This window comes from Notamacropus eugenii, chromosome 3 (assembly GCF_028372415.1).
Source record: "Notamacropus eugenii isolate mMacEug1 chromosome 3, mMacEug1.pri_v2, whole genome shotgun sequence".
Classification (NCBI taxonomy): domain Eukaryota; kingdom Metazoa; phylum Chordata; class Mammalia; order Diprotodontia; family Macropodidae; genus Notamacropus; species Notamacropus eugenii.
Genome location: NC_092874.1, coordinates 67,688,220 through 67,705,019, shown reverse-complemented (window position 1 = coordinate 67,705,019; position 16,800 = coordinate 67,688,220). Strand labels below are relative to the sequence as shown.

Here is a 16,800-nt window from a genome sequence, read left to right as displayed (position 1 = left end):
CCTGCTGGTCTTGATCCCAGTACCACAGTCCTTTGCTGGCTTGTTCCTTGACCCTGATCCTTCACCTTGCCCAGGGCTTTATCCCACTGGGATCCATCACTGGGGCACATCTTCCGAACCCTGCCTTTCTCTCAGTCTTCAAGGTGTCATGGGCCCAAGTCTCCTAGTGACCTGGCCCCTGTGATATCACTCCTACTCACTGTTTTTGCACCAGATGAAAAAATTCCTATTTAAGCTGTGCTTTAAACCTTCTTACACATCCTTAATATTCTAATTAAACTGCTTCCTTGGAGACAGCTCTTGGTTGCCAATGAATCTTTCTTTTTTCTCTTTAATCTTCATTATCCTTGACTTTTCTTTAGCATTTGAACTATTAACCCCAGACAGCTATTTGGCTCCTTAATACTGGACTTTTCTACTAGTATGTCCACTCTTCAGCCACCTTTTCTGATCACCCCCTAACTGGGGCATTCCCACAAGGTTCTGTGTCAGACCATTTCCCCTTTTTTTCCTCTCATCCTTCAAGTGAACCAACATGTACTAAGTTCCTGTTATGGGTAAGGTACACCCAAGTTGTTGAAGCGCTGTTACATGGAAAATAAAGTTTATTTTTTTGGTCCGGAGAGCAGAGCTAGGAAAAATGGGTGAAAGTTGCAAAGTGACAGATTTAGGATTAATTAAAAAAGAAAACATTCAATGCTTTCTAAAGTTGGAATAAAAAACAGGGGCAGGCAAAGGCTTTCTCTTCACTGGGGGTCTACCAGGCTTGCCGTCCCCACCGGGAGCTCCTCTCCTAGTCGGGTCCTGCTCTTCGGGGCCGCTCTGGGCTTTCTTGGCACACGTCCGGGCGTGGCTCGCCATTCCCTTCTCCAGGGGATCAGGCCAACAGGTCAGACGGCTTCACAGGCAGCCCTCCCCGGAGCGCGTCCGTCCGACGGCGCCCGAAGCGCCCGAGAGGCAAGCGCAGCCAGGCTCCAGATGAAGGGACGGTGGCTCCGAGCCTGGAGGAGTCGGGCAGCCGGGACCTCAAAGGTGGCCGGCCTCGTCATCAGCGAGATCCCTCCCACAGGTCCTCTGACCTCTTGGCCTCAAATGACCACACAGAAGCGCTGTCACGTGTGGTCTGTCCTTAAAGGTATATTGGGAAGGGGGGGAAGAAAGACAGACCTCTGGCTGCTGCCGAGGTCGGACGCCGTGCTTCCTCTGCGTTGGGGGGGAGACGGGTGCAACGCAGGCGCATCCTCTCCGGGCTGGGAGCGCCATCAGCTTCTCCGCCCCTCGAAGCTGGCGTCCTTACGCCACAGGGAGGCCAGAGGCGCTCCCGCCCCTTACGTACGCCTAGCACGACGTACGCCCTGTACGTAAGCGGACGGCGGGGCGGGGCTTTTCTTTGAAACCGGGGCGGGAGTGTCGGATTCGGGAAGTTAGAGGTGGCCTGCGGGCTGGCGGCTAGGCCCGCGATGGAGTTGGGGAGCGGCCTCAGTGCGGAGTCGGAGGGCGGCGAGATGCCGAGCGCTTCGGCCGGGCGAGCCTCGTCCGCAGGCGGCGGGGCCGGTGGCGACGCCTCGGAGGCGCCGCTGAAGCAGATCCAGGTGCCGAGGCCCCCCTCCATCGAGGAGTTCGCCATCATGAAGCCTATCAGCCGCGGGGCCTTCGGGAAAGTGTATCTGGCGCGGAAGAGCGGCAAGTTGTACGCCGTGAAGGTGAGAGGGGCTGGGGAGGGGTGGGGGAGGTGATGTACTCGGTGAAGGTGAGGGGGGAGGGAAAGAGCGAGCAGGGAGACTGGGGGGAGGGGAGAAGGCACAGGGATGTGCTCCGTGAAGGTAAAGGGGGGCGGGGCGCGATTCACAGCCCCCAGCTCCCAGCATTCTACTGGAACAGACCCTAAAGAAGTGATTCCCTTATCTGTGAAATGAGGGGCACGTCACTTAGCCGCCTTCAGCCTCAGTTTCTTCTGAAAATGAGCCGCCTTCAGCCTCAGTTTCTTCTGAAAATGAGATGCATAAAAGCACCTGCCTCCTAAGGTTGCTCTGAGGATTAAATGAGATGTTTATAAAGCATTTTGAAAACTGTAAAACCGTATATAAATGTTAGTTGTGATGGTAATGAAGACTTAAGTCTACTGCAACACATTATAAACAAGAACTTTGAAGAATAAGTGTGATAAAGGATGTCCTTCGGGAAATGCATGACCAAACTGAAGATGGCCTGATCGTGTGATGAAAACAGGGGATAACTGATGGATAACTTGTGTATTCCATTGGCCTTTTATTAAGACCAACCAAAATCTAGGAAAGCCCCTCAGCAAGTTAGATGGACCCTGTGAGGACCTTGAGAGACATCAGACACAGGAGTCAGACACCATGGCCCTGCTTGACTGGTTGTGCTCTGCTTTACCAAAGGAATGTCCATATCGTTGGAGGCAGAACCATTTTAGTCCTAAATTTAGTAAGCTTTTAAGTGTTTACTTTGTGCAACACACATACACAAAACAAAAATAGTACTTGCTTCCAAGGGCCTCGCACTTTCCTGGGGATGCAGTCTTTATACACATAAGTAAAAACAAGATAATTTAAGGAAGAACTTAGCCTAAGAGATGGTGCCTCAGGTGGGCTTTTAAGGAGTCTAAGGCTATAGAGGTAGTGTGGAGCCTCTACATTACAGTTCAGTCATAAAGTATTTATTAGCCTCTATGTGCCAAGAAATATGTTAAGCATTGAGTATATATACACAAAAAGGCAAAAAATACTCCCTTCTCCTAAGGAACTTATATTCCTGGTATGAGAGTCAGACTGTGCAAAGTTATGTAGGCAAGAGATGAAATTACACCTTTTGGCAACAGCAAGAAGGCCATTCTAACTTGAATATTATGGTATTATAATAATTGCTATGGTTTTTTTTAAAAGACATACTTAACTGTTAGCTGTTCTAGAAACTGACATTTGCCAATTTGTTTTAGAATTTCATTTCCTCAGAAACAGTTATAGCTATTTCACTTATTTCATATAATCTAGTTGTACCATTGCTCTTGAGAAAATGAAGACAAGAAGTAAAGGAAACCACAATGAAATGCTCAGCATCAATCAAAATCCACAGTCCCCTTCTAATTATTAATACTAATTGAACGTTTTGGGCTACTCATCTTATAGCCATCTTTTTTTAATCTTACACTTTTTATAGAAACAAAAGGTTTGCTGGTTAGTTTGAAGATTATTTCTGAATTTAAACAGAATATAATTGATATTTGTGAAAGTAGATTATTAAAAGCCATGAGACAAATTTATATGTAGCATGTACTCAGAAAAAAGTGAAAGTTGTGTTACTGGGCTTTTACCTTTCCAGCTTAAAACTGTTAACTAGAGATAACTTGAAACTTATGTATGTTTATTGATGCCCACCCTCCCCTCTCTTCTCCCCCATTTGAACTGACCATCATACTATCTCTCGTTCTCACTGTATCGTCACAGGGAATTATGAGTTTGCTGATGTCCATGTGTCCTTCTAGTCTGTTAGTTGCCTGGAGCTCAGGGTTGTGACTTGGCCAAGGTCACACAGCTAGTTAAGTGTTGAAAAATGGAGGTTTGAATCCAAGTCTAAGACTCAATCTTGTCTCTCTGTATTATAAGTACTTCCAAAAAATACAGATGACATATTTTTTAAAATGCAGATGTGAGAAGACCAAGATATAAACTCAGAAGAAGACAACAATATGAAAACAACAACAAAGAGTCAAAGAAAAATGCTAATTGGACCCAAGCCCAACAAGAATTTCTTGAAGAGTTAAAGAGATGAGTAGTAAAGGAAAAATTGGGAAAAGATATGAGAGTGATGCACAAAAATTATGAAAAAATAATTAATAGCTTAGTAAAAAAGGCACCAAAAAATACTGAAGAAAATGACACCTTAAGAAACAGAATTGACCTAATAGTAAAAGAGGCAGAAAAATTCACAGAAAAAAAGAACTCATTAAAAAGCAGAATGGGTCATGAAAAGGAGGTACAAAAATTCATTGACGAAAATAATTCCTTAAAAATTAGAATTGGGCAAGTGAAAACTAATGATTCTATGAGACTTCAAGAAATAATAAAACAAAGTTAAAAGAGTGAAAAAATAGAAGAAAATGTGAAATATCTCCTCACAAAAATAACTAACCTTGAAAATTGATCAAGGAGAGATAATCTAACAGTTACTGGATTACTTGAAAGCCATGATCAAAGAGAGAGCCTTGACATCATGTTTCAGGAAATTACCAAAGAAAACTGCCATGATAGCGTAGGTCCAGAGGGTAAAATAGAAATTGAAAGAATTCATCAGTCATCCTCTCAAATATACCAAAATGAAAACTCCCAGGAATATTATCACCAAATTCCAGAACTTCCAAGTCAAGAAGAAAATACTGTAAACAGCAAGAAAGAAACAATTCACATATTGTGGAGCCACAGTCAGTATTACATAAGATTTAGTGACTTCCGCATTAAAGGAGCAGAGGGTTTAGAATATGCTATTCTAGATGGCAAAGGAACTAGAATTACATCCAAGAATAACCTACCCACCAAAACTGAGTATAATCCTTTTGGAGTGGAAATGAATGAAATCGAGGACTTTCAAGCATTTCTGATGAAAAGACTAGAGCTGAATAGAAAACTTTTCATTCAGACATAAGACTCCAGGGAAGCATAAAAAAGATAAACTTGAAAGAAAAGTTATGAGTCTCAATAAAGTTGAACTGTTTATATTCCTAAATAGAAAGATGATGTATGTAACTCCTAAGAACTTTATCATTACTAGGGCAGTTAAAAGGAGTTTACATAGGGGGCATGGATGTGAGTCAATTATGTTGGAATGATCTCCAAAAAATATGAAGGGTTGAGAAAGAGGGATATACTGGGAGAAGGGAGAGGTCGAATGAATAAAATTTTTTCACATGGGGTAAGGAAGGGTTTTTAGGATAGAGGGGAAAATAGGGGTAAAAGGTGACTGGCAATGCTTGAACTTCACTCTCAATGGAATTGGTTCAAAGAAGGAAGAATATATTTATGCACTCAGTTGAGTATTGAAATGTAACTTACCCAATAGGGAAATAGAAGGGAATAAGATAAGGGAGGGGGAAGTGATAAAAGGGAAGACAGATTAAGGGAGGTAGTGGTTAGAAGCAAAATAGACTTGAGGAGGGAAAGGATAAAAAGAGAGAAGAAAATGGGGTACAAGGAAATACACAATTAGTAGTCATAACTGTGAAGTGAATGGAATGAGCTCACCCATAAAACAGAAGTGGATAGCAGAACAGATTGAAAACTGTAATCCAACAACATGTTGTTTACAAGAGGCACACTTGAAAGAGAAAGACACACAGAGTTAAAATAAAGGGATGGAGTATAATTTAATATGCTTCAGCTGAACTAAAAAAAAAATAGGCAGAGGTTGCAATCATGGTTTCATAGAAAGCAAAAAACAGACTTAATTAAAAAGAATAATCAGGGAAACTATATTTTGCTAAAAGGTACCATAGACAATGAAGTAATATCAAAAATTTTTACAGCTAGTTTCTCTAAGGTCTCATTTCCCAAATAGTTACTGAGTGTAGAACCAAGTCAAATTTATAAAAATAGGAGTCATTCCCCAATTGATAAATGGTCAAAGAATATAAATAGCTAGTTTTCAGAAGAAATCAAAGCTATCTATAGTCATGAAAAAATGTTCTAAATCACTGTTGTTTAGAGAAAGGCATATTAAAAAAACTCTGAGGTACCACCTATCAAAATGACAGATGGTGGCAGAGAAGAGGGAAAAACTGGTAAACTCATGAACTAATAGTAGAATAGTGAACTGGTCCTGTCATTCTAGAGAACAATTGGGAACTGTGCCCAAAGAGCTTTAAAATGATACACTGTCACTTCTAGGTCTGTATCTCAAAGAGATCAAAGAAAAAGAGCCTATATATACAAAAATATTTTCATCAGCTCTTTTTAGAATTGGAAATCAACTGGATGCCCATCAATTGGGGAAACACTGAATAAGTTATGACATAGGATTGTTATAGAGTACTATTGTGCTATGGGAAATGACAAGAGAGGGTACTTTAAGAAAAACATGGCAAGAACCTGATGGAAAGTGAAATGAGATAGACTAGGAAATCATTGTGCACACTGACAGCAATGTTGTAAAGATGATCAACTGACGGATTAGCTACTCTCATCTATGCTATGATCCAAATGACTCAGGAAGAAAAAAATGCCATCCATCTCCAGAGAGAGAACTGATAAACTCTGCCTCCAAAGTGAAGTATAATTGTCTCACTTTATTTTTCTTACTTTTTAAAAAATATAGCTAATATGGAAATATGTTTTGAATGATTCCACATATTGATATACTATTGCTTACTAAGTGGGTGGGGAAGGATTAAGAGGAAGGGAGAGAATTTGGAACTCAGATTTAAAAAGAAAAGACTGTTATAAATAATACATTTTAAAAATATTTTTAAAAAATAAAATGGAAGCATATCTTCACCTATGGAGTATATATTCTCTTGATTAACGAGGAACTATACATAGGTAGTAGGAAAACAGTATTGTAATTATATTATCTTTGATATTTCACCTTTCTACTAGAAAGATCAAAGAACAACACTTCAATATTATTTATTTTAAAATATGCCACATTTTATTTAATTGGTTAAAAGATCCAATAAGACTCAAATCCAAGCTCATGAAAGTCAAGACAATTCATTTTTCCTCTGCAATTTTGTTTCCTTTTTGGCAACCCTTATGTATTTTTTCATATTTGCAATAGGAACTTTGGTGTCTCTTTCCACCCATGCTTATTCTTAAGCAGGAATAGAAAGTATGTTGGGTGAGTCCCACATTCCCAGCATCTTATACAGTTCTCCAGATATGTCTTTTTGCCCTTGGTGGGATCTCCCTCCCAAGGGGGAAAGTATTTAAGAATAATGAATAGTTTTTTTATATTAATTTTATTTATTTTTAGTGTTCTACAATCACTACCATAAAACTTAGACTTTTTTTCCCCTACCTATCCCACACCTCCTCCCTCCCTCCCTGAGATACAGTTCTATATAGGATCTGCACATGACATTCCTATTAAATACATCTTCACTATAGTTATGCTGTGTAGAAGAACTAAAATGAATGGGAGAAATCATATAACAAACTACAACATAATACATACACACACACACAAAATGATCTGCTACATTCTGTGACTGACTGCCATAGTTCTTTCTCTGGATGTGGAGGGAATTTTGCCTTCGAAGAACACTGGGAATTTTTTTTTTTAAGTCCTTGCATTGCTATGAAGTTCCAAGTCTACCAGAAAAAACTCTCATACACTGTGGTCGTTGCTGTGCACAAAGTTCTCCTGGTTCTACTCCTTTTGCTCAGCATCAGATCATATAAATTTTCCCAGGCCTCTCTAAAGTCTTCCTGTTCATCATTTCTTATAGTGCAATAGTATTCCATTACATTCGTATACCATAATTTCTTCAGCCATTCTCCAATTGATAGGCATCCCCTTGATTTCCAGTTTCTAGCCACCACAAAGAGTGCTACTATAAATATTTTTGTACATGTGGGACCCTTTCCCATTTTTAAGATCTCTGGAGGATACAGTTCTAGAAGTGATATAGCTGGGTCAAAGCGTATGCACGTTTTTGTAGCCCTTTGGGCATAGTTCCAAATTGCTCTCCAGAATGGTTGGATGAGCTCACAGCTCCACCAACAATGAATTAGTGTTCCAACTCTCCCACATCCTCTCCAACATTTATCATCTTCCTGTTCTGTCATGTTTGCCAGTCTGATAGGTGTGATGTGGTACTTCAGAGCTGTTTTGATTTGCATCTCTGTAATCAAAAGTGATTTAGGACATTTTATCATATGATTATAGATATCTTTAAGTTCTTCCTCTGAACCCATTTGGACTTTATTATTGTGTAGGGTGTCAGGCATTGGTCTATGCCTAGTTCTGCCACATTGTTATCCAGTTTTCCCAGCAATTTTTGTCAAACAGTGAGTTCTTATCCCAGAAGCTGGGGTCCTTGGGTTTATCAAACAGTAGATAGCTATATTCATTGCCTACTGTCTTGAGTACATAGCCCATTCCACTTGTCTATCCTTCTGTTTCTTAGCCAGTACCAAGTGGTTTTGATAATTGCTGCTTTATAATACAATTTGAGATCTGGTAGAGCTCAGCCAACTTCCCTAGCATTTCTTTTCATTAGTCCCTTTGATATTCTGGACCTTTTGTTCTTCTAGATTAATTTTGATATTATTTTATCCAGCTCTAGAAAATAATTATCTGATAGTTTAATTGGTATGGCACTAAATAAGTAGATTAATTTAGGTAGAATTGTCATTTTTATTATATTGCCTTGGCCACCCCATGAGCAACTGATGTTTTTTCCACTTACTTACGTCTGACTTTATTTGTGCGAAAAGTGCCTCGTAATTGTGTTCATATTGTCCCTGGATTTGTTTTGGCAGGTAAACTCCCAAATATTTTATAGTGTCTACCCTAGCTTTAAATGGGATTTCTCTCTCTGTCTCTTTCTGTTGGACTTTGTTAATAGGAATGCAGATTTGTGTGGGTTTATTTTGTAACCTGCAAATTTGCCAAAGTTGTTTATTATTTCAAGTAGTTTTTTACTTGAATCTCTGGGATGCCCGAAGTATATCATCATATCATCTGCAAAGAGTAATAACTTAGTTTCTCCTTTGCCTATTCTAATTCCTTCAATTTTTTTATCTTGTCTAATTGATACAGCTAACATTTCTAGTACCATATTGAATAATAGTGGTGATAATGGACATCTTTATTGGATCTTATTGGAAATGCATCTAGCTTATCTCCATTGCATATAATACTTGCTGAAGGTTTTAGGTAGATACTGCTTATTATTTTATGGAAAGGTCCCTTTATTCCTATATTCTCTAGCATTTTTAATAGGAATGAGTGTTGTATTTTGTCAAAAGCTTTTTCTGAATCTATTGAGATAATCATGTGGTTTCTGTTAGCTTTGTTGTTGATATGATCAATAATGCTAATAGTTTTCCTAATTTTGAACCAGCCCTGCATTCCTGATATGAATCCTACCTGATCATAATGTATTATTCTCATGATAAGATGCTGTATTTGTTTTACTAAAATCTTATTTGAAATTTTTGCATCTATATTTGTTAGAGAAATTGGTCTATAATATTCTTTCTCTGTTTTGTCTCTTCATGGTTTAGGTATCAAAACCATATTTCTTTCATAAAAAAGAATTTGGGAGGACTCCTTCCCCAATTTTCCCAAATAGTCTGTATAATATTGGAATTAACTATTCTTTAATTGTTTGGTAGAATTCACTTGAAAATTCATCTGGCCCTGGAAATTTTTTCCTAGGGAGTTCAATGATGACTTTGTCAATTTCTTTTTCTGAGATGGGATTGTTTAAGTATTCAACTTCCTCTTCTGTTAATCTGGGCAATTTGTATTTTTTAAAATACTCATCCATCTCATTTAGATTGTCAAATTTGTGGGTATAAGTTGGGCAAAGTAATTTCTAATTATTGTTTTAATTTCCTCCTCATTGGAGGTGAGTTTACCCCTTTCATTTTTGAATGAAATAGTAATTGGATTTTCTTCTTTCTTTTTTTTAATCAAATTGACCAAAGGTTTATCAATTTTATTAGTTTTTTCATAAAACCAACTATTGGTTTTATTTATTAGTCCAATAGTTTTCTTAATTTCAATTTTGTTAATCTCTCCTTTGGTTTTCAGTATTTCTAATTTGGTATTTACTTGGGGGTTTTCAATTTGTTCTTTTTCTAGCTTTTTCAGCTGCATGCCCAAGTCATTTATCTCCTCTTTCTCTATTTTATTCATGTAGGCATTCAAAGATATAAAACTTTCCCTGAGAACTGCTTTTGCAGTATCCCATAAGATTTGGTAGGTTGTCTCATTATTGTCGTTCTCTTGAATGAAGTTGTTGATTGTTTCTATGATTTGTTGTTTAACCCATTCCTTCTTTAAGGTTAGATTATTTAGTTCCCAATTAATTTTTGGTTTATCTTTCCATAGCCTTTTGTTACATGTGATTTTTATTACATTATGATCTGAGAAGAATACATTGACTATCTGCCTTTCTGCACTGGATTGTGAGGTTTTTATGCCCTAGAACATGGTCAATTTTTGTATATGTGCCATATACCTGTGATAAAAAGGTATATTCCTTCTATTCCCATTCAGTTTTCTCCAGAGATCTATTATATCTACCTTATCCAGAGTTCTATTTACCTCCTTAACCTCTTATTTATTTTGAGGTTAGATTTATCAAGATCAGAGAGGGAGAGGTTGAGGTCCCCCACTAGTATATTTTTCTATCTATTTCTTCCTTCAACTCCCCCACCCTCTCCTCTAAGAATTTGGATGTTATACCACTTGGAGCATACATGTTTAGTAATTCCTTCCTTATCTCTTTTGATTAGATCTATTTCTGCTTTTGCTTTCTCTGAGATTAGGATTGCTACCCCTGCTTTTCTTACATCAGCTGAAGCACAATATATTCTGCTCCAACCTTTTACTTTTACCCTGTGTGTATCCCCCCATTTCAAATGTGTTTCTTGTAAACAGCATATTGTTGGATTATAGTTTTTAATCCATTCTGCTATCCGTCTCCATTTTATGGGAGAGTTCATTCCATTCACATTCACAGTTATGATTACAATCTGTGTATTTCCCTCCATCCCCTTTCCCACCATTTGTGCTTTTAGTTCTCCCATCTCCCTTCCCCTCCTCAATAATTTTCACTTTTCACCATCACCTCCTTCAGTCTTCCCTTCCTTCTTTTAACACCCCTCCCTTTTACTCCCCTTTACCCTTACTACTTCTTCCCTCCCTTTTAGCTTCCCATCCCCTTTCTTCTCCCTTCCCCTCCTACTGCCTATAGAGCTAATTAGAATTTTATACTGAATTAAGTTTATTGTTCCTTCCTTGAACCAAATCAGATGAAAGTACCTCTCAAACAACGCTCATCTCCCTCCCCTATTTCCCGCTACTATAATTTTGTACTTCTTCCTGTGATGTAGTTTACCATTTTCTGCTTCCTCCTTTTCATATCTTCTGTTACAATTCCTTTGCATGCTTAACTCATATTTTTTATCATCACATCATTTACTTTATACCCACTCCCTCTACGTATATCCCTTTTATATTTCATAATAGATGTGCAATTCCCAGAATTAACAGGTGTCATCCTCCCTTATGGGGAGGTAAACAGTTTGCCCAAATTGAGTGACAAGTTTTGGTTTGGTTTTTTTTTTTTCCCCATTTACCTTTTTATGCCTCTCTTGAGACTTGTATTTGAAGATCAAATTTTCTATTGAGTTCTGGCCTTTTTGTCAGGAAGGTCTGGAAATCCCTTACTTTGTTGAATGACCATCTCCTTGTCTGAAATGTTATGCTGAACTTTGCTGAGTAATTGATCCTCGGTTGTAGTGCCGGCTCCTTTGCCTTACGGAATATCGAATTCCAATTCCTTTGATCTTTTAATGTAGAAGCTGCAAGGTCCTGTGTGATCCTGACTGTAGCTCTTCGATATTTGAATGTTGTCTTTCTGGTTGCCTGTAGTATTTTCTCCTTCACTTGATAGTTCTGGAATTTGGCAACAATATTTCTTGGGGTTTTTAGTTTGGAATCCCTTTCGGGAGGTGAAAGGTAGATTCTTTCAGTGACTATTTTGCCCTCTAAATCTAGCACTTCTGGGGAGTTTTCCTTGATGACTTCTTGGAAGATATTGTCTAGACTTCTCTTTTCATCGTGGCTTTCTGGGAGGCCAGTAATTCTTAAATTATCAGTCCTTGATCTATTTTCCAGGTCAGTTGTTTTTCCAGTTAGATATTTTGCATTTTCTTCTGTCTTTCTTTAGATTTTGTTTGACTGATTCTTGATGTTTTATAAAGTCATTAGTTTATACTTGCCCAATTTTAATTTTTATCAAATTGTTTTCTTCAGTTAACTTTTTCATCTCCTTTTCCATCTGTCCAATTATTTCTTTTAAGGAATTATTTTCTCCAGTTAGTTTTTGAGCTTCGTTTTCCATTTGTTCAATTTTCCTTTTTAAAGAGATGTTCTAGTCGTGGAATTCTTTTTTCATGCTTTTAAAATCATTGGCCAATTTCTCTTCTATTTTCTTCTTCAGCTGTTCCAGGAGAGCTGTTGGTACATGTGAGCAGTTCATAGTCCCTTCTGAAGTTTCAGATGGGAATACAGTCTCACTCCTGACCTGTTTGGTATTCATGTTTTGGTCCTTGTCCCCGTAGAAAAATTCTATGGGTTTTTTTGCCTTTGCTTTGCTTTTTTTTTTACTCATGATGGTGATTATGTGTTGTGGCTTCTGATTATTTCAGGGATAGTGAATAGTTGACTGTTCCTAGGATGGAGGATGTTTGGTCCAAAAACTGTTCTCTTGTTTAGTCACTGCTGTTAGATCTAGTTTCTGCAGCTCCTAGCTTGGCTCCAAAATGCCTTGCTACTGACCTATTGCCTGTATCTATTGCCATCCCTTGAACTCTTATTTTCTGGGAACATTTCATTCCCTTGTGGCTGCTCAGGCTTTCTTCTATGGAACTGGCTGTCCTGTCTCTGTCCATTTACTATAACAGTCCTCTTAAGGTAAGCAATAGCAAATTGCCTTTTACCGTTTCATAATTGAAGAGATAGGTGACAGTAAACCTAAGAAAGAACTGAGGCCTCCTAATTTTCTAGTTTGTGTTACTAATCCATGTTACTAATATACCAGGGTTTCAGTTGTACCCTTGAAGTATTTAGATTAGACTCTATCAGTTTATTTGATTTTTATAATGCATAAATGTCTGAATATTAAAACATTTTATAATTGAAAATTGAAAAAATGGGGATATACTAAGTGTCATGGCTCTTTTTATAGGTTGTCAAAAAAGCAGATATGATCAACAAAAACATGACTCATCAAGTCCAAGCTGAGAGAGATGCATTGGCACTCAGCAAGAGCCCTTTTATTGTCCATTTGTACTATTCACTGCAGTCAGCCAACAATGTCTACTTGGTGAGTAAAGAATTTGAAACATTTTTATTAATAAAATAAGGATGTGGGTATCCAGTGTTTATAGCCTTGCAGTTAAAAAAATAAAGTGGAGGTGTTATTCCAATGTTAAATGAGTTCTAAGAGATAGCAGTAGGAGATCACAGTGATTTTTGTTTCTTTTTTTAGTCAAATTGACCAAAGGTTTATCAATTTTATTGTTTTTTTCATAAAACCAACTCCTAGTTTTATTTATTAGTTCAATAGTTTTCTTAATTTCAATTTTATTAATCTCTCCTTTGGTTTTCAGTATTTCTAATTTGGTATTTACTTGGGGATTTTCAGTTTGTTTTTTTTCTAGCTTTTTCAGCTGCATGCCCAAGTCATTTATCTCCTCTTTCTCTCTTTTATTCATCTAGACACTTGAAGATATAAAACTTCCCCTAAGAACTGCTTTTGCAGTATCCCATAAAATTTGGTAGATTGTCTCATTGTCTTTTTCTTGAATGAAGTTGTTGATTGTTTCTATAATTGGTTGTTTAACTCACTCATTCTTTAGGATTAGATTGTTTAGTTTCCAATTAGTTTTTGGTTTGTGTTTCCATGGCCTTTGATAACATATAAGTTTTATTGCATTATGATCTGAGAAGGATGCATTGACTATCTCTGCCTTTCTGCACTGGATTGTGAGGTTCTTAATGGCCTAGGACATGTTCAGGTTTTGTATATGTGCCATGTACCACTGAGAAAAAAGTGTATTCCTTTCTATCCCCATTCAGTTTTCTCCAGAGATCTCTCATATATACCTTATCCAGAGTTCTATTCACCTCCTTAACTTCTTTCTTGTTTATTTTGAGGTTAGATTTATCAAGTTCAGAGAGGAGAAGGTTGAGGTTCCCCACTAGTATGGTTTTGCTTTCTGTTTCTTTCTTTAACTCCCTTAACTTCTCTAAGAATTTGGATGCTATACCACTTGGAGCATATATGTTTAGTAATGAAATTTATTCATTGTCTGTGGTGCCTTTTAGCGGGATATAGTTTTCTTCCTTATCTCTTTTGATTAGATCTATTTCTGCTTTTGCTTTGTCTGAGATTACCATTGCTACCCCTGCTTTTCTTACATCAGCTGAAACACAATATGTTCTGCACCAACCTTTTACCTTTACCCTGTGTGTATCCCCCCGTTTCAAATGTGTTTCTTGTAAGCAACATATTGTTGGATTATGGTTTTTATCCATTCTGCTATCTATCTCCATTTTATGGGAGATTTCATCCCATTCACACTGACAGTTATGATCACTACTTATGTCTTTCCCTCTATCCCTTTTCCCCTTGTTTATGCTTTTACTTCTCCCTTCCCCTCCCCAGTAAAGTTTTAATTTTTGACCACCGCCTCCCTCAGTCTTCCCTCCCTTCTTTCAGCCCCCCTCTTCCTTTTAATCCCTTTTAGCCTCCCCTCCCTTTTCTTTCCCCCTTCCCCTCCTATTGCCTATATAGCTAGATGTATTTCTTTACTTAACTGAGTTTGTTGTACTCTTCTTGAATCTAATCAGATGAGGGTACATCTCAAACAATACTCATCTCCCTCCCTTCTTTCCCTCTACTTTAACATATTTTTGTGCTGTTTCCTGTGATGGAATTTATTTTTTTTCTGTCTCTTCCTTTTCATATCTCCCATTACAATCCCTTCACGCCCTTGAATCACACTTTTTATCTTCACACCATTTAATTTATACCCACTCCTTCTATCTATATATATCCCTTTTACATTTCATAATAAATACACAGTTCTCAAGATTAACAATTATCATTTTCTCTTATAGGGATGTAAACAGTTTGCCCGTATTGTATAACAAATTTTTTTGGTTTTCTTCCCCCCTGTTTACCTTTTTATGCCTTTCTTGAGACCTGCATTTGAAGATCAAATTTTCTATTGAGTTCTGGCCTTTTCATCAGGAAGGTCTGAAAATCCTTTATTTCATCGAATGTCTGTCTCCTTGCCTCAAATATTATGCTGAACTTTGCTGGGTAATTAATCCTTGGTTGTAGTCGTAGCTCCTTTGCCTTATGGAGTATCATATTCCACTTCCTTCAACCTTTTAATGTAGAAGCTTCAAGGTCCTGTGTGATCCTGACTGTAGCTCTTCGATATTTGAATTATTTCTTTCTGGTTGCTTGTAGTATTTTCTTCTTCACTTGATAGTTCTGGAATCTGGCAACGAAATTCCTTTATGTTTTTAGTTTGGAGTCCCTTTCAGGAGTTGAACAGTGGATTCTTTTGATGACTATTTTGCCCTCTGAATCTAGGATTTCTGGGCAAGTTTCCTTGATGATTTCTTGGGTGGTATTGTCCAGGCTCTTTTTTTTTTCATCATGGCTTTCTGGATTTTTTTTCTCCTGGATCTATTTTCCAGGTCAGTTGTTTTTCCAATTAGATACTTTACATTTTCTTTTCCTTTTTTTCTTCTTTTTTTATTTTTAGATTTTGACATTCATTTCCACAAAATTTTGAGTTTCAATTTTTCTCCCTATCTCTCCCCTCCCCCCTCCCCATAATACTTTCCTTCAATATACCCTCCCTTCTATCACACCCCACCCTTCCCTTATCCCCATCTTCTCTCTTTTCTTGTAGGGCAAGATAAATTTCTATATCCCATTACCTGTGTTTCTATTTTTCCCACTTATATGCAATAATAATTCTCAACATTCGTTTCTAATACTTTGAATTCCAGCTTCTCTCTCTCCCTCTTTTCCTCCCTCCTTCCCTACCCATCCTCACTGAGAAGGCAAGTGATTCAGTACCAGCTGTATATGTGTCGTTTTGCAATAGACTTCCATAATACTCATGTTGTATAATACTAACTATATTGCCCTGTGTCCTACCCTGTCCCCCCCACTTTTTTTTAATTCTCTTCATTTGAACTTATCCCTTCCCAAAAGTGATTACTTCTAGTTACTCCCTTCTCGTATTTGTCCTCCCTTCTAGCATCCCTCTCACTCCACTTTTCCCCTTCTCCCCTACTTTCCTATAGTGTAAGATAAATTTTCATACCAAATTTAGTGAGCATGTTATTCTCTCCTTAAGCCATATGCGAAGAGAGTAAGCTTCATTTTTCCCCTCTCATCTTCTCCCTTTTCTCCTCTATTGAACAGGATTTTTCTTGTCTCTTGTATGAGTTATAGCCTGCCCCATTCCATTTCTCCCTTTCTCCTTCCAGTGTTTTCCTCCCTCACCCTTTAATTTTTATTTTATTATTATTTTTATGAATATGATCTCTTCTGATTCAGCTCAACCTGTACAAAACAGTTCAGCTTTAGAAAGTCTTTTATGATTTCTCTTTCCTCTTTACCTTTTCATGCTTCTCTTGATTCTTGTGTTTGAAAGTCACATTTTCTATTTAGTTCTGGTCTTTTCATCATGAATGCTTGAAAGTCCTCTATATCATTGAATGACCATTTATTCCCTTGAAGTTTTGCTGGGTGGGTGATTCTTGGTTTTAATCCCAGTTTCTTTGACTTTTGGAATATCATATTCCAGGCCCTTCAATCCCTTAATATAGAGGCTGCCAGATCCTGTGTTATCCTGATTGTATTTCCACAGTACTTGAATTGTTTCTTTCTAGCTGCTTGCAGTATTTTCTCCTTGACCTGGGAACTCTGAAATTTGGCCACAATATTCCTAGGAGTTTCTCTTTTCGAGTCTCTTTCAGGAGGTGAGGCTTTGCTGGGGCCTGGTCTGTGTTGGC

General features: G+C 37.8%; 1 protein-coding gene across 4 annotated transcripts in view; it reads left to right on the top strand.

Moving 5' to 3' along the window:
• The window catches only part of MASTL (microtubule associated serine/threonine kinase like), a 57,413-nt gene that overhangs the window by 9,476 nt on the left and 31,137 nt on the right, over positions 1-16,800 (top strand). Inside the window, exons 1-3 of one of the 4 annotated variants that reach the window (XM_072651789.1) lie at positions 1,649-1,703; positions 9,884-9,942; positions 12,941-13,078. In XM_072651789.1, the coding sequence (XP_072507890.1) occupies positions 12,959-13,078 (120 nt within the window). In that variant the 5' untranslated portion in view covers positions 1,649-1,703; positions 9,884-9,942; positions 12,941-12,958. Of the gene's footprint in view, positions 1-1,364; positions 1,704-9,883; positions 9,943-12,940; positions 13,079-16,800 lie in introns of those variants that run through there. The other 3 variants (XM_072651790.1, XM_072651788.1, XM_072651792.1) reach the window with 3 other exon arrangements.